Source organism: Saccopteryx leptura, chromosome 2, assembly GCF_036850995.1.
Source record: "Saccopteryx leptura isolate mSacLep1 chromosome 2, mSacLep1_pri_phased_curated, whole genome shotgun sequence".
NCBI lineage: Eukaryota > Metazoa > Chordata > Mammalia > Chiroptera > Emballonuridae > Saccopteryx > Saccopteryx leptura.
The window spans coordinates 351816165-351840006 of NC_089504.1; the positions used below are offsets into that span (position 1 = coordinate 351816165).

Genomic DNA, 23842 nt, shown 5'->3' on the forward strand with positions numbered 1-23842 from the left:
CAGCTACCGCAGGGCGCCATTCACTCCTCTATTAATTGAGGCTGTCACCAGTGTTTGTAGTGTATACTGTCAGACGGAGAGCAAATGAAGACCGAGTCCCTCCCTCTGAGCTCCTCGGCGTCACTGTAATGCTCTCCTTGCTGTGGGTGCTGCTCTCTGGGCAGAGAATGTTCCCCTTCTTCCATCCCTCTTTGTCTCTTCCTTCCTTCTTCCCTTCTTTCCTTCCTTCTTTCCTTCTTCTCTTCCTTCATCCTTCCCTCCCTCCCTTCTTTCCTTCTTTCCCTCCCCCTTTTCCTCTCATCTTCTCTCCTTCCCTCTTATTCCCTTTTCCTCCCCTGTCTTCCCCTCCTTTCTTCCCTCTCTTTCCTTCTCTCTTTTTTCTTTCCCCAGCAAATAGCTCTTTATCTATCCAGCCCTTATTGAATGGCATCTGCTTTGTGCAACCTTGCCATGTAATTCTAAGCAGATCTGTGATCCAGAAGAATTCTTGTCACATTTTTTTAACACCGAACTTGTTACACAAATCTTTAGAATGCACTGTGTCTGTCTCCCCACCTAGAGTGAGGACCTCGTGGGAGGACACACATTCCCTCCATTGGCCTCCCTACGCCCTGGCACCCAGGAGGAACTCTGTAAATACGTGTGGAGTGAGTGAGCGAACAGTGAACGACGGTCTCGGGTTTTAACGTTGCTGTCCACTTCAGCTATTGCCAAAGTACGTCCTTCTCAGACCTGGCAGACCCGATGGGGGTGGCAGCCAGCAGTGACACTTCATTTGAAGTAGATGAAGTTGAAGTTTCCCTTAGCCATGAAACCGTCATTCACCAGTGGTCCCAACAAGACTCGCCACCTTGGCTCTCCCAGCCCCTGTCTGCACCAGAATCGATACCTGTCCCCGAGGACACATTCCCACCGCGCAGACCCACGTGGATGCTCTCTCCTTCCAGAGCAGCCACATCGCGTGACGTTAATCAGACCAGTGCCAGGGGCAGGGCGGGGCGGGGAGTCCCACTAATGACCAACTCTGCAGCTGACAATCTGCCCGATTGTGTGTGGGGGCTTAACGTGCGATTTCACGGCCTTTCATGCTCTCTGAACTGCAAGTTCAAGATGATTTGAAAACATTTTATTTAATTTTCATGCTTTTTTAAATCAAAAAGTTAAAAGACTAGTAGTAATCATTTATGGGCAGTTATCGAATGTGCTCTTTGCACACGAGGCAGAAATGTCTTCCTTAGCTGAGGAATCTTAGCGAGGACTCCATACGGCGGGACAGCTCTGGAGACAGCTTAATTCATTCTTCTCGGTGACGTCCGTCCGTCGAGGTGGAGAGTAATTCTCCAGGTTCGTTCATCAACCCCCCTGCCCCCACCCCTTCTTCTTCACACGGAAGTGACGTGTTGGTGAGCTCCTGTGGGGAGGGCTGGTCCCTGGCCCGGCTTCTCTTCTGGGAGCCTCGCCTGGTGTCTGTCGCGGGGCAGGTGTGCCGGAAATGTTTGCTGAATGAATGAGCGAGCAAAGGGTTCCCTGTACTCTCCCTCCTGCAGTGGAAGATGAGACCTGAAACGTCCACTCTGTCTTTGCCACATGACCACGGGAGGCAGGGGCAGCAGGCAGGGCCGAGCCCTTTGCTTGGCGGAGGACGTGCCCAGGAGAAGTGGCGTCTTGGAACATTTGCGTGCTGCTTTTAAGTTTTGTGGAATCATTGTGCGCCTAGGGCTTGATTTAGAGTCTGAGAAGGGCCTCATGCACCTGAAACTCAACTTCTTTACTTTAAGATGAGGAAACAGGATCCAAATGAGGAAGTTCCTTCCTTAAGGCCAAAGTCAGCACTTAAATCCCACTTCAGGTAAAAAAAATTATTTTGCTACTGATTTCTTTCAACTCCCGGTACGCACTGTTTCACATAAGTTTTCCCAAACTCCGCAACTTCTGGGATTTCTGTGGATGACAGTAGCCCCTTTTCCCTCTTCTCCCTTCCTTCAAATTTATTTTTACCGTTCTCTCTTTTCTGCTTAAGGATTGTAGGGATAAAACACCCTGGAAGCCCAAGGAAACTGGACAGGGTCCTCTAGATCAGCAGGTCATGCATGAGGATGAAGAAAGATGACCAACTGGCCTCCAACTGAAAGGGAGACCCTGTGACACAGATCAGGAGGCTTGTCCCAGCTGAGGGGCTCCATAAGTGCTGAGGTTGGATGTCAACCACCTGGTGAATGCTTTTCCATCACGTTGCCGGCAAAGCCCCGAAGATGGCTGGCTGCCATGGTGGAGTTTGTCAGCTAATAGAGGACCCCAGCTCATTACCGATCCATGGGATAACGATGACCATCTTCATAATAATCATTATAGCCTTAGACAGGCGTGGATGACAAAGACACCCCAGGGACCCCTGTTTGAAATGAACTGCTTCTTTTCCAACCCTGACTCTCCAAAGTGACTTTCTGCAGAATTAAAGAGTCAGGAAGCTGAAAGGCCCCCTTGGAGATCATCAGTTCTGGCTTTTTGCCTTCAGACAGAACTAACTAACCTTTATAGAATACTTGTTGTATAAGAAATGGAACCAAACTTACTTTTATATGTTATTCTTGTGATAGTATCTCTGTTGAGCATTCGATTAAGAAATGGGTTTGATGAATCAGAAACCTAAGGGAGAAAAAAATTTTAATCACTAATCAACAATAGTATCCCAGGGTAAACATTGCCCCCATGAATTCACTTGTTCATTCATGTTTCTACCATATGCCAAACACTACAATGGCTGAAAATTCAGAGATAAAATACACAGACTCTATTCTCCAGACACCTCTCTCCAGAGAAAGAAGATGGAAGTAAATAAATGGTTCTAATACTGTACGAATAGTGCGAAGGTAGTGTGTCACAGGTGCGATGATGTTAGAGGAGGACCATCCACGTGGGCAATCTGGGGAGCTAAGGCCTGAACTGAGTCTTGAAGGATGGGCGGCAGTTAACAGAGCGCTCTGGCGGTAGAGTGTGGAAGCAAGGAAGGGTAAGGAACAACATCGTGTACAGAGGACTTGTTCATACGTGGACCTGGGAGAACTCTCTATGCTCAGGCACATACTTCCATGCAGGTGGAGCTGAGAGAGTACGAGGGAAGGGTGGGAGGTGTGGCTAGGGGGGTGGCAGGGGCGAGCTCATGTCAGGTTCTGAGTTATGTTTGGACATTTAAACTTTCTTCTGTAGGGATGGGGAGCCATCAAAGGGTTTTATGCAGACGGCTGGGAGTGACATGTTAGCAATGGGGGTAGTAATCTAGATAGAGAGTGAGAAAGAATACAGAGAATAGGAGATAAAAACAAATCTTTAAGAGGAACAGAGAACCTTATTATAGAACTGCTCTTTTTTACATAATCAAATATATCATACACCATGCCATTTAATCATCCATGCATGCATGCATGAATGTATCCATCCATCCACCCATCAATCCGTCCATCTGTCCATGCGTCTATGCATCCATGCATCCATTCATGCATGAACCCATCCATCATCCATTCATCCATCCATGCATCCATCCATCCATCCATCCACCCATCCATCCATGCATGCATCCATGCATTCAATAAATATTTACCAAGTACCCATTATGGGCCAAATATTGTATCACATGTTCAGGGATCAGTTCCCATTTTATGCCCATGCCTTTAAGAGTACAATTTCTTCTTTGGGAGAAAAAGCCATGGTTCATAGAGCTCAATCCCAGGGACCACCAACTGGAGACTGTGATGTGCCCCCACATAACCGTGGACTGCTTTCCTAGCAGCCCTCTTTTTACTCGGCTCTCTCCGTGGCACCATTGTTCAGCCTAGTCATTTCTCTCCCACCTCGCTCGGCTCAGCTCTGCTCTGTCATTTATGCCACAGCTACTAATCGAATGTTGTGACACACCAACATTTAAAATATGATTTATTCCGAGGGTTGGAAAAACCGCAGCCGATGATTATAATTATTAGATAAAGCAACAGGTGATTTTTCGTTTGGAAATAGCACAGACTGTTTATTTTCCCACCATCTGTCTCTCCTTTCCCACCGTTTCCTGGGTGTGTTGTGTTGAGACACACACCGAGGGGAGCTTGGTGAGTGACAGTGCTCCGTGGGGTTGGTGAAAGCCCACCCACTAACGGAGAAAAGTCCCAAATCAAACGCTGCTGCGCCCCAGCAGTGCCAAACCCAAATCCTACTTTGCCATCCCCTTCGGCCACTTAAAAGACAGCCCGAAGCCACCTGTGTGTGCCAATGCACCTGTGAGAGGAGGAGAGCCACAACAGAATGTCGTGGCAGGTGAGGAATCGCCAATGGCCCCTAATCGGGGGCCTCGGGCTCCTGGTGGCCGGTGAGTCTGGGCAGTGCTAACGCCGGCACTGGCCACTTCTGAGCCGAATAAAAATAACTGAAACATTTCCAAGCTGCACACGGATGATTTGCGGGCTCCAGTGTGTTGGCCGCGTGGGTGAGAGGATAAAACGTGTCCTGGGTGGAAGTGCACTTAAGTGGGAAGTTAATGGCATGTGATTGAGTAGCAATTACAGCCGAATCTCGGCTCCTCGCGGTCATGGGAAGGGTAGGGGGTGAGGAGGGGACGTAGATAAGTATAACCCACAGATAAACAAGGCTCTTATTTTTAGCTAACGGCTCCAACCCTTCTCAGGCTCGGCTTTTGGCCAAGGTGAAATCTCTAAGACTCAGCTGATCGAGATGTGGGGCCTCTCGTTTTCTCTCCCTGCCTCCTCTGCAGCGAGCAGGGAAGGGGAGGGGGACCAGCGGAGGGGAGGCGACCAGAGGCTGTGCGCCCTGGGGACCAAGGGCTTTGTTCATCTCATTTCTAGGATCCAGTGCCGCCTGCGTCCCATCCTCGGTCAGGGTTTTGGGGCGGGTGAATGACAAGTCACAGCTGGGATAACTCACCATGGAACATCTGGAAGTTGATCACATTGGACAAAGATAGAAATGCTGTGGTTTATTTTGAGATCTAGCCAGAAAGCTTCAGGTTTTCTCAGGGGAAGGATGGAAGCCCCTCCGAGGACCAAACTGGCCGGAGAAGATGCTGAGCTAGGCACCGCCCTTGCCCTGACCTCGGCGCCGGGGTGGGTGGGGGGGGGGAGGTGAGGGAGTGGGGGTGGGGTGGGGGGGAGGTGGGGCATAAGTTCCTCCCAACAACCCACGGGGCAGGGGGCGGGGCAGCCAGGACCTGCGTCGGTAACCTGGTAACCTTGGAGGGGCGAGCGCTTCTGCCAGAGCTTGTGAGACACGCCAGTAGCTTGCTGTTGAGGAGGCCAACTTCCTGGCATGTCAATCACCCTGTCAGCTGTGATGGGCCTGCACTTCCAGGGTGACATTCTGATGTTCTCTGACCCAGGAGCCTTGAGAAAAGTGAGGCCAGTCAGGGGAGGGAGCTGAGGCACCCACCAAAGCATAAGAGTTGCTGGAACGCCTCCACTGGCCGTGGGAGTCACTCTTAGAAGGCCCGCCATTGGGAAAGCCACGGGGGAGACGGGCGCCTGGACGTGTGTGACCAATATGGTGGCATCGCTGCAGGACTGACAACTTGAGTGTGGCCCGAGCTGGACTCACCAGCTGGTTACCAATGTCATCTGTAACTGGGGCCGCCTGAGGGATGTGGAAGCTTGCCCTGCGCTCGGGGCAGCGGGGGTTGGGGAAGATCTTTCTAAATGTCATTTTCTCTCTTGCTCACCTCAGTTGCTTATCTGCAGCTCTCTGGGGGCGGCGTACAGTGTGAACGAGGTCGTCAGTATTACAGTCAGGCGAGACCTGAGCTCCTTCCCTAGACGGGCTGTTAGAACTACGTGAACTTGGGTGAAATACCAGAGTCTCTGAACCGTTTCCATCATCCGCAGGGTAAGGACACCAGTGCCCACCCTGCAGATTTATCAGGGTTAAATCATCAAAATATGTGCCAAGTACATACCTGCGTTCCTGGCATTCAGGAATCTACCGGGTCCGTGTTGATGCCAGGAGGCGGGGAGCAGAGGCCAGCGGGCCCGGTCTCTTTGGGATATCACATTCAGGTATCATGAGGACAAAAGCCCCTTCCTGTCTTTGCTAATGATGAGCTGGGAGAGTCTGGGGTTGGTGGCCAGGGGCAGCAACATGTCACAAATGCCCCTGCCCAATGTACAGCTCTGCCTGGACCACAGAGAGGTCTGGCCTGGCCTGAGCGAGGGAGCGGCATTAGGAGGGGGTGTGGAGCCTTCAGAGGGACACCAGGCAGGTGACGCGCCTGTCACGAAGGGGGATGCTCTCAGGGAGGGCGAGGGAGGGGTCCCCAAGGCACCCCCATGCCTCTTCTGAGCAACGATGATGTCATCACCAGAACTCTGTTTGCCCCACAGTGGCAAACGCTGGATTCCCACTGACCATCCTCATCAGATTCCAAGTTCAGACTGGAGCACCCCCTCTAATGGTCTGGCCGAAATTCCCCCAGGGGTTAGCACAGCGATCGCCAAGTTTTGGCAATGTCTCACAATGCTTTATTCCCTCCCCCCCCCAATTGAAAAGACAATTCTTTTTTTTTTTTCTTTCTTCCTTTAAATCAGCATACCTGTGTCACTCTCCATCTGCCAAAAATATTAACAGTGATTACCTTTTGACAGATGACACTGGGCTGGGTTGGAGATTAGTTGTTGCTGTTGACTGTTAGGAAGATGTGGAGTCTCCCTAGTGTGTCAGAAAGTCGGTCTTTGCTTAATTTTTCCCAGGGGGGTGTGGGGGGGAGATGGCACTCAGGGCCACTGTGGAGAAGCTGTTCAGTGCAGCCCTGGGGCGGGGGGATCTCCCATTTCCCCTGTATCTCTTTTTCCCAGGGGTGGGCAGGGCTGTAACCCTGCGGGGGGCCCGTGAGCCAGGTCTTCCCTTGTATTCCATCTTTCTGACTTTTCTGCGTGCAGTGGGACCTGAAGTGTGCCCCTGGGTCCAGCACCATTGTTTTTTTTTTTTTCTCTCTCCAGGACAGAAGCTGCCCGGTTCCTCAGGCCACGATGCTCTGCAATGAAACCCATCATCTCCGCCTCTCGGAGAGGGACCTCGTTCTTCGTAAGCCTCACGGGTGTGAAGTGACCTCCCTGCAGCTTCTCCTGGGCACACACACCGCCCCTTGTGCCAGTTCTCAGGTGCAACGGGACTGTAAACAGACACTCTGATTGGGCCGAGAATGGCCGGAGGAGAGGAATGAAGGAATGCAAGACACTTACTTTGATAAATATAGAAACTACCACCAATCCATTCGGGCTCTTCGCAGCTTCTGTGACATTTGTGTATAACTCGTGGTTGTAGTGGATGAGCTGCACCTGCAGGGAGGGGGAAACAATAATGAGAACAACCACCTGGCGTGAAAATGTGGGAGGCCCTGCGCATCCGCCCTGCATAAGGGTGGACTGTAAAGTACTCTGTGCAACAACCGGGAAGACAATTTTATAATCCAAAGGATTTCAAGGAGAGATGTGCGTGTGTGTAAAATGCATGCATACACCCACATCTACAAAAATGCCCATACATATTTGCAAATGTTTTCTGGTAACAATCATGGCTTTCATAAGCTCAGTGCCCATCTGGCTCTCATTCTATCTCAGGACATTTCTCCTAGTGTGTGTGCGAAGTGAATTTCTCTTATTAGGAGCGGAACTTCCCTGCGGGGGCCCATGCGCTGCACCAACAGCTGCTCTGGCAGCGGGTGAATCTCCTCACAGCCTCTGGGTGAGCAGGGAGTTGTCAGGACCTGATGGAGAGACAGCCTATGGCATAGGCTCCCGATGGGCCAGCCTGCCCAGGTCATCTGACTGTGCAGGACTCAACTTCATCTTTGTTCAGTGGTCAGCAATGTGCCGTGGAGACCTTGTGCAACAGGCAGAATGGGGAGCAAGACGGGTCCTGGAACTGTGACCCAGGAAAACAGGATAACCCTCAGTTGCCTAATTTCTTTTTTTAGGTGAGAGGAGGGGAGATAGTGAGGTATGCACCCTGACTGACATCCACTCTGCGACTCTATCTAGAGCCGATGCTTGAATACCAAGCTATTTTTATTGCCTGAGGCTGACACACTTAGACCAATTGAGCTATCCTCAGTGCCTGGGGCCATGTTTGAACTAACTGAGCCACACGCTGTGGGAATAGAAGAAGGAGAGAAGGGGGAGAGGGAGGAGAAGAGAAGCAGAGGATCACTTCTCACGTGTGCCCTGACTGGAAATCAAACCCAGGATGTCCATATGCTGGGCCAATGGTCTATCCATGGAGCCACCAACCAGAATCTGTTACCTAATTTTTAAAAGACTGTTTTTTTAAAAATTGTGAAACACAGCATACATATATACTCACATGAATGCCCCACCAATACCAGTACCCCATCTCAGTGGAGCTCAATCATTTTCTCTAAAAAATGGATAGGATTATACTTCCTTGGATTTATCCTAGGACTGTAGTTTTAAAATAGGTTTTTAAATAGCATGGGAGTATAATTTTTGTAGCAAAATAAAAAACAGAGAAGGGAAAAAATGATAGTTCTCCTCCCCGCCTCTGTCTAATATTAGCCCAAACAATGTAATTATTAACAGTTTAGAATTTATTTTTTCAGAATTTTTTTTGTGCTTATAAATCACATGAATAAGTGCTCAATACCACTAGTCGTCAGGGAAATGCAAATCAAAACCACCATGAGAGGTTACCTCATACCTGTTAGAATGGCCATCATCAAAAAGACAATAGATAACAAGTATTGATGAAGATGTGGAGAGAAGAAAACCCCTTATTCTGGTGGTGGGAATGTAAACTGGTACAGCCATTATGGAAAACAGTATGATGAGTCCTCAGAATGTTAAATCTGGAACTACCATATGGTCCAGAATTCTCACTCCTGGGTATATGTCCAAAGGATAGAGAATCTGGATCTGAAAGAGATGTCTGAACTTCCATGTTCACTACGGAATTACACGTGATAGGCAAGACATGGACACGACCTAAGTGTCCCCTGACGGGTGAGTGGATAAAGAAGATATACGACAGAATGTTATTGAGCTCAGAAAAGGAGATCCTGACATTTGCAACAGCATGGGGGCACCAGAAGAACACCGTGCTGTGTGAAATAAGCCCGGCACAGAAAGGCTGATATGTATGATCTTGCTTACAGTAGAAAACAGTCGAACTGATAGAAGCAGGGAATAAAATGATGGTTGTCAGGAGCTGAGGGGAGGTAGAAATGGGACGTTGGTCGAAAGAGACTAAGTTTCAGTTATGCAAGATGAATGCCTTCTGGGGATCTAATGCACAGCACGGTGACCATACTCAATAATGCTGTATCGTGTACTTGAAAGTTGTTAAGAGGATAAATCTTAAATCTTCTTAAAACACACATGCAAATGATAACTATGTAGAGGCAATGGATTTATCATTTATCTTGATATGGCTATATTTTTCCACAATATATACACATACCAACACATCACATTTTTTACATGGCAAAGATATCTCAGTAAAGTTGTTAAAAATAAAACAGCGAGGAAAAAAAAAACCCAATAAAATGCAATCATTTATAATCTTGATTCTGAATTTGGCTTTTTAAAATTTAAAAATCGTCTGTGGCTATCTTTCTAAGTCAATGTGTTCCAGCGTTACTAAGCCTTTCTAATAGGTGTGCAGTTCTCCAGTGCACCAAAGCCTGAGACATATCTAACCATTCTCTCACGAGCTTACAGCTTGTTTCCATTTTCTTTTTGTCTCTTGTAAACACTATATCTTTCTGTAATGGTGTTAGCATTTTCCACAGGCTGACTTGAGAATCTAATAAGACAGTGCATGTACAAATGATTTGTGACTCAGAAAGTATAAGAGAATGTTTGTTATTAACAATATTCTGTATTGCATTAAAAAAAGGTGAAGTTCTAGAAATTGAGAAGAGTCAATGATCAACAAAAGTGCTTTTCCTTGATCTCTGAAAAAAACAACCTACTTCTAACACAGTGGTTTGTAACCTTCACTGTGCATGCAGATCACCTGGGTGCTTTTAAAATCTACCTATGCCTGACCCCCACAATTCAGATTTAATAGACTTGGTATTAGTTCAAAGCCCTCCGGCTAGAAGACAGGTGCAGTGGACAACCAGTGCAGCATGATCAGTGAGCATCAACACCCCACCAGTGCCCTCTTAGATCAGTCCCTTGTATGTGAGACTACCCTGGACATCTTGAGTCAGCAGAGCTGCTCACACAAGGAGCACATGCTACAGCGGCTTTGGAAATACCTCATGTGCTTATCGCTTGTTCACTTCTTGTGAGTTTTGCCAATGGTGGCAGACGGTTATACAGCAGCTACTCTGCCATCAGCGGGGCAACCTCAGGGCGGGGCTGGGGACGACGCTCTGCTTGTGCAGGACTCAGCCGGGCAGGTGCAGCAGACCTCCGCTCAGCAATGACGTCCTGTCCTCCCGCCCACGCACACAGCCAGGACCCTCCGCAGCTGGAGTGTGGCCATGTGAAAGACCCGGGCGCTGTGGGGGACCTGCTACAGCTCCCCTCAGTGTGGTGTAAGCTTCTCAGTGAGAATCAGAACACATCCTGCCATCCGCTGAGATCTGCAAAGCCGCCTGGGGCTGTGCCAGTGCCTCCGGGCGTGCCTGGACAGTTCAGCAGGTTCAGAGACCCACGCCTTGGAGGGCAATGCCATGGCGCACGGCGGTGCCATGGAGCGGTCCTTCTCTCTGACTTACAAGACTGAACACGGCAGAAAGAAGTCTCCTGGTGCCCCAGAGAGCGGGAGTCTGCGGAGCCAGGGTCTGTGAGAGACGGGCTGGCAAGTACAGGGTGAGGTACGCTCTGCTCTAACTAAGCCCACGTTCGAACGTCTTGCTTCGGCCCTGGCCGGTTGGCTCAGTGGTAGAGCGTCGGCCTGGCGTGCAGGAGTCCCGGGTTCGATTCCTGGCCAGGGCACACAGGAGAAGCACCCATCTGCTTCTCCACCCCTCCCCCTCTCCTTCCTCTCTGTCTCTCTCTTCCCCTCCCGCAGCCAAGGTTCCATTGGAGTAAAAGATGGCCCAGACGCTGGGGATGGCTCTGTGGCCTCTGCCTCAGGCGCTAGAATGGCTCTGGTCTCAACAGAGCGACGCCCCAGATGGGCAGAGCATCGCCCCCTGGTGGGCGTACCGGGTGGATCCCGGTCGGGCGCATGCGGGAGTCTGTCTGACTGCCTCCCCGTTTCCAGCTTCAGAAAAATACAAAAAAAAAAAAAAAAGAAACGTTTTGCTTCCCCTTTGTTCCAAGACAAGTTGGCTGGGATTCTGATGTCATAAACTTTGGTATCTGTTATGAATTGGTTGATGGACTGCCTCTTGTTTAGGTTGAAGCCTATGAAATTGACTTTTTGATCTATAGAAATGGCGACTCTATAGAGTTAACGTCATCTTATAAATGTCATTCTGACTATAGCAATCTCCCCGCCAACCCCCGCCCACACACATACAAATTCGATGTTACAAGGATGACCTGGTGCTTTGCTACTCAACGTGTAGTGCAGGGACCAGCAACAGCCATGCAGCTGGGAGCGTGTTGGAAATGCAGAATCCTGAGCCCGACCCTAGACCTTCCGAATCAAATCTGCATTATAACCAAGTCCCAGTGATTTGAACGCACGTCAGTAGTCATGGAGAATGATTGTCTTAGCAGTTACTGTAGGCTGGTTAGCAGAGCCCTGTTTAACCAGCAAAACAGTTATCAGAGACTGTTCACCTCTCTTCCAGTTCGGTTTGTCCCGGGTAAGAGGTGTATGTTGGAAGACAGGCTGAGTCCAGATGGTTGGAGTCCTGGGAGAGGAGCCATAAGCTATGGGAGGGATTGGAGTAGGGGAGGAGAGCGTCGCCATGGAGTGCCAGGGGGAGATCAGAGCAGGGACCGACGGGGGGCAGGGAGCGTGTCATTTCAGTGTTGGCTGTAGGACTTCACAGTGTTTATGCATGTATGAGTGATGAGTCTTGAATACTTCAGATAAGCAGTAAGCTGTAGTTTAACTGACCCCCAATTTGGGGAGCTTACTCAAGGCAATCAGAGTGTTTGATGTGAAATAGGGGATCAAGCTGTGAATGTCTGACCTTCTGAGCAAGTGCGTGAGGCAGCTAAGACTGCAGGGACGATGTGGAAACACTAACGGGAGCAAACTCTTTGGGGGGTTTATGATGACATGGTAATTAAACACCAAGTTTAGCCCTTCATTAGAGACACCCATGGGGCTTCTCTTAGTCTAGTCTGAATTACCATGTAAAAGAGCTAAATCGGGATTACTAAAAATTATTTTATAATCTTGATTCTTTATTAATTTAGACAGGTTTCCTCCAAGAGAAGCTTTCTGGTAATGCAAGACTGAGAAATGGCTGTCTCAGAGGAAGAAAGATGATATTGTTGGTCTTTTTGCGATGCTCAGACACGGCGGACGCCACGATCCAGAGCCTTCTCTGTGTCAAAGTTCTCCGTGACCCGATGTGACTCTCCGTTGTGTGGCACTAACTCAAACCTTGTGTTCTTGTCCCAAAACCCAATGCCTCACCTCAGCCCTTTACAAGGAGCTGGGATTTGTTTGTTCACAAATATCTTTGAGAACCAACTCTGTGCCAAGGCCAGCTGGACAAGACTTGATGAAGTCCTTGCCCTCCTAGAGATAATTTCAGATAACGGCAAGAGCTTTGTTTTGTTTGTTTGTGTTTTTTTTTTTTTTTGTATTTTTCTGAAGCTGGAAACGGGGAGAGACAGTCAGACAGACTCCCACATACGCCCGACTGAGATCCACCCAGCACGCCCACCAGGGGCGACGCTCTGCCCACCAGGGGGCGATGCTCTGCCCCTCCGGGGCATCGCTCTGCCGAGACCAGAGCCACTCTAGCGCCTGGGGCAGAGGCCAAGGAGCCATCCCCAGCGCCCAGGCCATCTTTGCTCCAATGGAGCCTTGGCTGCGGGAGGGGAAGAGAGAGACAGAGAGGAAGGAGGGGGTGGGGGTGGAGAAGCAAATGGGTGCTTCTCCTATGTGCCCTGGCCGGGAATCGAACCCGGGTCCCCCGCATGCCAGGCCGACGCTCTACCGCTGAGCCAACCAGCCAGGGCACGGCAAGAGCTTTGAAGGAAGCAAAGAAGATTCTGGCTTGCAGAGTGAATGGCAGCAGTGGTAAGAATGGGCTGGGGAGTGGGGGTGGGAACAAGAGCAGGGAGTGCAGTTGGTGAAGCCTCCACGCAGAGGTGACGTCTGAGCTGTGTTCTCCTGATGAAGAGGAGACAGGCACGGGAAGATCGAAGGGAGGTCTGGCTGGCAGAGACCTTGGCCAGTGCAGAGTCTGAGGTGGGGACAGATGGGTATGGTTGGGGAAGGGTGGCGGGGGCTAAGATGGGATCTGCTCCTGCAGGGCTTTCTAGACCACGGCGAGCAGCTTTGATTTTATTCCAAGCGCAACGGACAGTCACTAGTGACTAATGGGCCCCTCCCCTCCCCTCTGTGCCTCTTTTTTATGAACTCCTTTAGATCTAAGCTCAAGGGTCTGCTCTCGAGAGAGATCCCCATAGCCCACCCTCAGGGCATCCGTGCTTTCCCTCTTTGAAACCTATACCATAGTTTTATTTCAGGTATTATTGTGGGAATGATTAATGCCCATCGCTTTCACTAGACCTTAAGCGTCATCCAGGCAAAAGCTGTTTCTGACTGGTCCCCGAGATGTCCCCGTCACCCAGCACAGTACCTGGCACATATTAGCAATAGTAAGGTAGAAATAGTTGTTAAAGAAATGAACGAAGCTATACAGGTTGTCCATAATAAAATAAAATGCAATGTCCTGAGCGTTGGGGAGAGCCAGGTGCTTGGTTGAGCTGGAATCCTAAAAGGTATCTCTAACGGGAACCTAGAAACTAAATGTCACCCTGAGCTACGTGGACTGCAAAGCCTGGCTTCACCATTCGATGAGACGGGCTTCGCCTCTATAAACAGGAATAATAACGCTAACTACTTCATAGACGCGTTGGGGTGATTTTATGAGACAGAATAAATAAGGCATTTAGCCCCTAGACTGGCATGTAGTAGCCACTTCAATAATTAGCTATTACTGTTTTTGTTGTCATAATTATTACATTAGCAGTAGAGAAGAGAGCCTTCAGTGACTACAGGAATATGGATTAGGTATATACCCCCCCCCCCCTTTCTAGGTCCTCACTTTGAGTCTGTTCTCCTAAAGAGACTTGAGGAAGGTGTTACCTATTCATAACCTGGATAATTTTCCAATTTATCTTGTCCTGTCCAGACAGGTATGGTCTAGACCAGGGGTCCCCAAACTACGGCCCGCGGGCCACATGCAGCCCCCTGAGGCCATTTATCCACCCCCGCTGCACTTCCAGTGGGGGCCGGTCAAAGTGCAGCGTCACTCACATACAGTACTACTTCCGGTGACGTGGGATGCACGCGTCACAGCTCCGGAAGTGCGTCATATCACTTGTTACGGCTAGCAGTGACAAATATGGAACCGGACATTGACCATCTCATTAGCCAAAAGCAGGCCCTTAGTTCCCATTGAAATACTGGTCAGTTTGTTGATTTAAATTTACTTGTTCTTTATTTTAAATATTGTATTTGTTCCTGTTTTGTTTTTTTACTTTAAAATAGATATGTGCAGTGTGCGTATGAATTTATTCATAGTTTTTATAGTCTGGCCCTCCAACGGTCTGAGGGACAGTGAACTGGCCCCCTGTGTAAAAAGTTTGGGGACCCCTGGTCTAGACACTGGACGAGGCCAGAGCTTTTAGGGAGAAACACATTCTCAGTGGGTCATACTATAATCCAGAGGGCAGCAGACTTTTCTGGAAAGAATCAGATAGTAAGTATTTTCAGATGTGTGGGCCCTATGGACGGTCTCTGTCACAGCTATTCACTTCCGCTTTTGTGTGAAAGCAGCCGTAGACAAAATAGAACAGAATGGGTATGGCTGGGTTCCAATAAAACTTTATTTACAAAAGCAGGTGGCCGTCTGTAGTTCGCCAACACTGCTAGTTTAAACTTGAGGGATGAATAAGATCTTCAGGAGCATTCATTTCCCGGAACGTATTCTAAAGAGAGAGGAAGAAATGCATATTGACAGACAGAAGCTAAGTATTAATCTCCCCCTTTGGTTTAAATGATCGTGACTACCATGTCACACTTCTAGCCCTTTAAATGCTTTAAAGCAGAGTCAACTCAAGTGAGTTCAATTCTGGTCAACACACACGTCCCAAAATGTCTATCATATATGCTACACCCCAGGAGGCCAGAGATAAATGCTACATATTCCATATCCTTGTGGAGCTCACCTGTACTATCCCAATTGTTCCTGAAATAGGCAGAGGGTGAAAGGAAGGCACAGAGAGGTTAAGCAACTCTTCCAAGATCACACAGCCGAACAGCGAGCCCAGCCCACTTTGCTTCCGTGCATACAAATGGTTTCTTTCCACAAGAAAGTCATGAGAAAAGAAAAAATGCTTTATGTTTGAGGGGAGCTCACATTTCAGCAGCTGTTGCTGGAACAACAATTATAAGCTAGAACTTATTTATAGAAAGTCATTAACAAGTTTGTCTTTAAGTGTAAGAGCACACACAGTCTGTAGAGAAGACCACGGTTTGATCTCTACCAGCCGCCGCATTCTCACCCTAAGGTTTGGCAATTATCGCTGGTCTGCCCGGTGACTGGTGATTTCCTGCATTTCGAGACATAGAAAGCAATTATCGCTAAAAATAAAGACGTGCCTATAATCTCATTGACTGGAGCTCTCCAAATGCGGTCCAGCTATCACAACAACCTATAAAACCGGAGTGAAATATAGAATTCCCCTCCCCACTCCCAGACGATAACAAAACTTGGGTTTTAAAGCCTGGGGTGGTCCACCGAGTCTCACGGCAGTTTGCACGGGTGTGGAGTGGTAGGTCTGGGCGCTGGGTGTGCCTGGAAATGGCAAGGCTCTGAGCCTAGTCTCTTCCATCCAAGTAACCCCGAAAGTGTTGCTCAGCCCCTCTGTGCCTTTGTCTCTTCATCTGTGATATGGGGATGGAGCTAAGGACGTCGTGGGAAAGAATGAATAATCCATCACGCAGCCTTTCAGGAACCAGGAAGGGTGCAGTCAAGCAAGCGAAATAAACGGGATGGCAGGACCATATATACAAAAGGCAGCCACCAGATGTTCTGGATTTTTCCTTTTATGATGCAAAGATCAAACATATTTCCTCCTTATAGGTTTCTGGACTTGAAAAATGGTTGTCACAAAGCAAACCACATGCCAAGAATCGTTGAGAGAGTGCTTTCCTCCGAGAAACACGTTTTCACAGCTTTACCAAGAACTGCTGAGTTACGGTGTCCCTGGTGTTCTTGTTTGTTTGCCTGTTTTCTGGAACATTCTGAAATAGCTGCTTCTAGAAGTCAAACTTTTCTCCTATGATTCTGCTGAAAACCAGAGCAGGAGGTGTCTTCTGGAATGAGGTCCCTATCCCCCCGTAAGTGACTTCCTTCTAAGCTGTGGCTGCTAATTGCCAGGGCTTAAAGGGTAGATCTGTGGGCACTTTTTGAACCTTGCCTGATTTTACTTAATCTTTAGAGAGAAAAAGAGAAAGAGAAAGAGAGACAGGGAGAGATAGACAGGAAGGGAGAGAGATAAGAAGCATCAATTCGTAGTTGTGACCCTTTAGTTGTTGTTCATTGATTGCTTTCCTACATGTGCCTTGACCGGGGACTCCAGCCCAAGGCAGCGACCTTGGGATCAAGTCAGTGACCATGGGGTCATATCTATGATCCTGCACTCAAGCTGGCGACCTTGGGCTCAAGCCAGCAACCTTGGGGTTTTGAACCTGGGTCCTCAGCATCCCAGGCCAATGCTCTAGCCATTGCTCTACCGCCTGGTCAAGCAACCTTGGCTGATTTTAATTAATTCTCTGCCTCACTGGTATCCTGCAGCCCAGGTGTTGTTGGCTCCTGTCCATGTTCTCCCAACTCACCTGTTTCCGATTTACACCCCCATTACCTCAAACTCATCCCAGCAAAGGGAGCAGAGGAAGATCATTCATTGACCCTGAAGACAGACATCCTGAGTTACTTAGTCTCTTCGAGCCTCTGTTTTTCCACATGCAAAACTGTGACTCCAACATAACCACCCAGAGCTTTGTTGGAATGCTTGAAAGAGCTAAAACAGGTAAGCGAGCTACGGTGCACATCGGAGGTGAAGCAGGATTCAGACGCAGCTCCTGGTACAAAGCAAGCGCTCAGTAAACAGAAGAGTTTGAATATTATACCAGAAACATATGGCTGCTGGGGCTCAGATCAAGGAAGGGAGGGGCTCCTCGATGGTGAGTGACTTGTTCAGTTCCACGGCTAACAACAGAGCCGGCCAGCAATGCTTAGACCGTATTTCTCAAGGACAGAATCCATCACTCATTTTTTTGTATCTTACTTTATTTTATCATCATCTCATTGCCCAAAAGATTTTTCTAGGATTTTCTCTCTGTGGTTCATATTATGAAAATAGTGGATGAACGGAACATAATTGTCTCAAACTATGTATTATGTCTCCCTAGTCTCATGGTCATCCCACTGGGCAAGAATCACTGTTCGGGTATGTTCAGGTCACTTTGGTTAAATGTTTACTGAATAAGTAATTCCAGAGCCCACCTAAATAGTATTAACGAAGGCCCACTTTGTTCTATTGTAGACATGTAATGTTACACAGTTCCTTTGGCTAAGGTAAGAGTCCTTTGCGTACTTCTGCCACCCACAAAAAAGCTTGGTCAAGATGGGTTTATAAGACTTACAAGGGGAAGATAGGCCAATGTCTCTTAAATCACATATCCAAGAAGCCTAAATGAATGTTAGCTAATGGAAAACAACATGATTAATATTAAACGTTATTTTTATTACTTTTACTTTATATTTTTATTTTATATATTTTGTTTTTTATTTTATTATTTTATTACAATCCAGTAAGGTTCATATCAGGAATCAAGAATAATAAGTCAACATTGAGGGAAAAAAAATCTTCCAATGTAATTTAATTGAAAGAAGTGGGAAAAAGAACCACGAACATCTCAGTAGGGACTGTCCACATTTAAGTTACATCTATACCACGTTAACACCCATTTGAGCAGAAATTACCTCTTACTTTAGCTGGAGAACATGGCTTTAACAGTTGGCTCTTCTGACTTAATTGATGGGATGGCTATTTCTTGTGCTACTTCTTAGACTCATTAGAAATGGTAGTAAGTTACTTCTGTTTTATTATCCAGGTTAAAGTGACTTCAGTTTTGAATTGTACTTAAAGGGAAAACATCCAGTGCCTCCACCTGGTGCCTGGAACGCCGGCGACTGAGGTCTGATCTACGCCAGTGAACACGGAAGGCAGCCTCTGAGTGATCACGTGATAATCTGGACCAAAGCACATCCAGGAGACACTGAGAAAGGCTCTGGAAGCTTCATTCTCCATCGCTAGGGGCTGGCACCCACAGTGCCACATGGAACCCAGAGCACAATGTGAATGACAGTTCAGGGGACCACAACGTAAGATTTTTATCCCCTTATAGTTATTTGTAAATGTTTATAGCCTCACTACTTTATATATTACAACTAAGCTGCAACATGATTTGTCAAATATCCAGGGGTGACAACCATTAATAGGTGCCCTGCCCCTGATGGAAGCTGACCGAGAAAGCATTTCTTAGTGACACTTCACAGTTGATCCCATAATAGCCACGTTCAAATCACAGAGGGACAGAGTAGGAACCGAACTCTTCTTTTAATAAGAAGCAGCTGTGTGGTCCTGAATCGTTGGAGGGCCTTAGAATCTCAGGTCCTCGTACTGAGTGCAAGCTCTGTTCCCTCTGTGCGTTGTGAACTCAGGCGATCCCCTAACACCTTCCAGTTTCCTGATCGTAGCACGAGGCCAGACACTTGTGCCTGCCAGGCTCTGGGAAGGATTTGACAATGGGTATCCATCCAGCTGTATTTGCAGCATGTGGCTCAATGCCTGGCATATTCCAAGTAATTAAATACTTGAATGAACAAAGGCATGTATAAAAATCCTTTATAAACTGTAATGCTACATATGTATGATTTTATATGTATGTATGTATATGTATAAAGAAATATATATATATATGTATAACATATGTTTATTTTTAAAAATATCGTAGTACTCAATACTCAACCTTTTGGGGATTCCTACAGGTATTCTGGTGGGAGTAGCTGAAATGGGGGGCTACTTGGATGACCCCTGTAGAAGAAAAACCCCCAACTCATCTAAAGAATAATGAGGCTCCTTTGGAGGCAACAAGAGAGGTTTAAGTTAGGTAATCTACAGAGGCAGGACCTGTTACTCCAGGCTCTTAGGCCAGAACAGAGGAACCACTGGACCCAGAGTAACAGCCCTCGTTTTTCTTAGACTGCAATTCTTTAAGCAAGTAACTCTATTATGACTTTTATCACGTATTATTCAGTCACATCTGCTTTCTGCAGAGACCCTAAACACCCATCATTGGAGAAGGAATGATGAACTCCCCACACACCGCTTGCTAAAGCCCCTGTATTCAATTGTTGGTAATTCAGAAGGGTCACTCTTGATGAGTACTCTTCTAACTGTCACATTAATGGAAATATAAACATAGGGCTTTCTGTCCTCTTGCAAATAAAGCTGCAGAGCAATTTGGATAAAATGTTCATAAAACTAGGCTTGATTTTGCATGCATTAATTGCATAAAATATGGTAGTTAATGACTAGAAATACTCACTTTCAAAGCAACTCAGTAGACACAAACAGCATCCACGGTGGCCTGGCTCTGGGGAGGTGTAGAAAGGGCCCCACGCTGGCAGTCAAAGGGACTGGGTTTTAAAGGACAGTTCTGCCACAAAGTTGAGCGAGTGCCTACTCCCTTTTTGACCTTGAAGCCTTTATCTGGAAAGCGTGAAGTTTCAAGGACAGGGTTATATGATTCTTCTAAAAAATGAACGCACATGGGTGGGGGTGTTGCCTCCTGACTTTCCATCAGAGTCAATTAAATTACACTGAATTGAAACTAAAAATTTAAACGCAAGTTTCGGCGGACAGGATGTGGAAGCCTGGGGCTGCAAGTGGAATGGCCATGGGGACCAGGCAGGTTGTACAGATGAGAGTAGGTGGCTAGGCAGGGTCACAGCCAAAGAATACACGTGTGTTGTTCAGTTTCTGGCCCTCTGGCTGCCAGTTTGAGACCTCTGTTTTCTCCATTTGATAGTGTTTGGGGCAAACCAAGTCAAATGCAAAAAAAACTAATATTCCAAACCTGAGAGTTGACTCCCATGCCTTTATTCATTTATTCTTTTCAATAAACACTTATTTGTGCATCCCATGCACCAGGCACTGCAATAGGCTTGAGGTGAAGAAAAGAAGGAAGATCTTAGAGGCAGAAGGAAGCACATGTGCAAAGGCCCTGAGGCGTCATGTGGGCATGTGTCAGAAGAAAAAGCTGGAGCCCAGAAAGTTAGGAGATGAAAATAAGATGACCTAGGAGAAAAATAAGTAGGGACCCAAGCCATCTGCAGTCTTGGAGACCCTGGTAAGAATAATGCCTTGACCCTAAGAACAATCATAGTCATCACAAATTTTAAGATGAAAGAGAGGGTGTGTGTTGGAGGGTACGGATGGCGATAACATCAGATTTGCATTTGGCATGGATCAATCAAAAACGATGGAGAGTCTTCACTACAGCACATGTTCTCACTAGAGTGTCTGACTCTTCCAGGACTTGCATTGCCAACCTCCTCCTAGTCTTGCTCTTCCAGAAACTACCCTGGTTCTCAGGGAGCCACGCATTGCAAACCCGGGGACCAGAACACCCAAGTTCAGTAACACACTTCATGCCATGCTGCTTGATAAGTAATTTGAATACCTGCTTACACATTTTCATCATAAAAGGCACTGCAAGTTATTCAGTTATTTTGTTTCTTTAAAAAAAAAAGAGAATAAGAAAATGACATATCAATTCAGATCACAGGGATTGGGAAGCTCTCAAACAGGCTTCCGAAAAATCAGGAAAAGTCTTTGGAAAGATGAGTATAAAGCATAAAAGAACTTTTGGCTAACACAGAAAAACATGAACTTATTCCAAGAAATTAGATACAGGTCGCCCAATTATTGGGATGTAAAGTGCTAAAAATGCCAAGAAAGTCCTAATACTTATGTGGGAAAGTACAAAGGCAATGATTCAAGAACTAATTTGAGCCTGACCTGTGGTGGCGCAGTGGATAAAGCGTCGACCTGGAAATGCTGAGGTTGCCGGTTCGAAACCCTGGCTTGCCTGGTCAAGGCACATATGGGAGTTGATGCTTCCAGCTCCTCACCCCTTCTCTCTCTCTGTCTCTCCTCTCTCTCTCTCTCTCTCTCTCTCTCTCTCTCTCTCTATCTTTCCCTCTCCTCTCTCTAAAAAAATATGAATAAATAAAAAAAAATTAAAAAAAAAAAAGAACTAATTTGAGTGACCCAGGAATGGCCATGTTGATTCTGCCCTATTACTGCAATTTAAACTGAAGCTAATTGCCAGAGGACAACAGGATCTGGTTCTTACATGCCACACAGGAGAGAGAAAGCCATAAAGATACACCCTCTGAAAAAGCAGGAGGGGGTTACGAATGCCGATGAATGGGCTTATTGGGTAAGTTAGCGCAGTCTCAGAATCCAGCCCCCTCTCTGCTATCCAGCCAGTGTCTGTTACTTAAGGAGCTGTGGACAGTTGGGTCTGGACTAGTCTTCATTGTGTGTGACTGTCCCATGCATTGTAGGGTCTTCAAAACCATCGTGCCCCTCCCACTAAGTGCTTGTAACACCCCCTTATAATGGTGACTATCCTAAAGGATTCCTATACATGTTTAGACAACCGCCCCTCCTGGGGTGTGTGTGTGGGGGGCATGGATTGGGGGTACTCTGAGACCGAGGGGCATGGCTGGAACGTCAGTTTCCTTATCTGTAAACTGGAGGTGATGGCGGGGTTCTCATGCTACCCATCTGTGCTATACATCTTCATGAAGCCTGCAGTGTCTCGGGGTCAGGTGAAAGTGACCTTGGGTGGCAACGCCCTTCCCACAGTGCCCAGGTGTGGTCTGACTGCCATTCATTGCCAATTCTTTGCAGGATGCAGCTAGCGCCTTCTTTTCCTAAGGGCTTGGCTTTTATAGAAGGATCCTTCAATCAGGTGACTGTGGGTGTGTGTGTGTGTGTCTGGGCTGACAGTGGGAAAAAGGAGACAGAGACGGGAAAGCTGAACGCCCCTCACTGTACGACAGGGGAGCCCAGAGGGTGCCCTTGTCCCATGCTCCCGAAATAGACTCTGGGAGGGAAGCAGAGACAGCACGGTGCCGACAGCACTCGGGGCCAGGCATGTCGGCAGCTGTGTTAAGACTGCAGCATCCCTTTCACGTGTGTCTGTGCGTGTGAGAGTGCCGGGGCCTTCCTCGGAACCCACTGGGCCTCGTTGCTCTGGGCCGGGGCACATTTCCATTCTCTCTTTCCCAAACACTGCGTGCCAGGCCCAGCCTTCAGCAGAGGGTTCAGCCCAAGAACACGGCTCCGTCTGGCACCTCAGGAAAAACCCGGTTTCCGACAGAGCTGGGTCAGTCTGAGCGGAAGGTCTTAGCCCCTCATATAAGCCAGAGGGTGGGGCATTGCCAAGGGTGAGTGGGGACAGTGTGGGTTCCATCCACAGAGAGGCAGCGTCCACTCAGTGCCAGGAACGGTGCCGGGGGGTGGCGATTCCAAGATGGGCACCCAGTCTTGACCTCAGGCATTCCAAGTGCAGAGAGAGAGAAGACCAGCTCACCCTCGGAGAGCTTCGTAATTCACGCTGCCTCTTCTGGTCCGTCTCCTCATGGAGCCCACACAGGCGCTCTGCCCTGAATCGGGCCAGGAAACCTTGAGACCCACTCTCAGGCCGGAGAAACTGAGGACCCAAAGCCACTGAGCTGCTAAGCAGAAGATCCGAGACTTGAATCGAGGTCCCTTCTTTTCCAAACTGTCTATTTCCCATCTCTAGACTCTTGTTCAAGCTGTTGCTTTCGTCTGGCAGGCCCTCTCTACTTTTATCCATCCATCCATCCATCCATCCATCCATCCATCCATCCATCCTGTCTTGTCTGATCTTCAATTTGAAGAAAAATCAAAGGAGCTACCACGTACCGAGAGCTTCCCGCAGGCCAGTGGGCTCCCGAATGCCTACAGACTCATCTCATTCAATTCCTGTTACCGAAGGGCCGGCAGGCACTGCCCCCAGTTAGCAGATACGGAAGCAGGCATTGCCCCCAGTTAGCAGATACGGAAGCTGAGGTCAGAGAGGCGGAGTGAGCAGCTGGTGAAGGGTGGAGCGTGAGTCCCTGCTACCCCAGGGTGAGCAGCATTGCTCCTCCCACCCACCTGGCTAGTGCCTCCCTGATCCTCCCCATCTGTCCACATTCCTTTTTCTTCCTTGAACTTCCAACACCAAATCACGTGTGAACCTGGGGAAGGCCCCTCCCTTCGTGGGCCCTGCCTGAGGGGTTGAATGATTTCGCAGCCCCCTTCCAGCTCTGCCTCTTCTGGCTCTATCGGAACTGTCTGTATTATCTTAAGTTTACATGTCTTTATCTCTTATGTCCAAATGAGCAAAACCAAGGACCGCAACGCCGGAGAAGGAGCATCATTGAGCCTGCAGCGTGAGCCAGGGCGACGAGAGCCAGTCCCCATGCATGACCTCACAGTCCCCACGAGGACCTCGTGCAGGGAGCCCTCTCAGTCACCTCCAGTTTACAGGTAAAGAAACCAAGGCAGAGCGATGCTAAGGAGTG

At 48.1% G+C, this 23842-nt stretch overlaps 1 protein-coding gene across 2 annotated transcripts in view; it reads right to left on the reverse strand.

Annotated features, from left to right (window-relative positions):
* The window catches only part of CA10 (carbonic anhydrase 10), a 498781-nt gene that overhangs the window by 19226 nt on the left and 455713 nt on the right, over positions 1-23842 (reverse strand). For both annotated transcript variants that reach the window (XM_066364602.1, XM_066364601.1), the window contains exons 6-7: positions 7233-7328; positions 2574-2646 (exon numbers count right to left, since the gene is read on the reverse strand). In XM_066364602.1, the coding sequence (XP_066220699.1) occupies positions 2574-2646; positions 7233-7328 (169 nt within the window). The remainder of the gene's footprint in view (positions 1-2573; positions 2647-7232; positions 7329-23842) is intronic.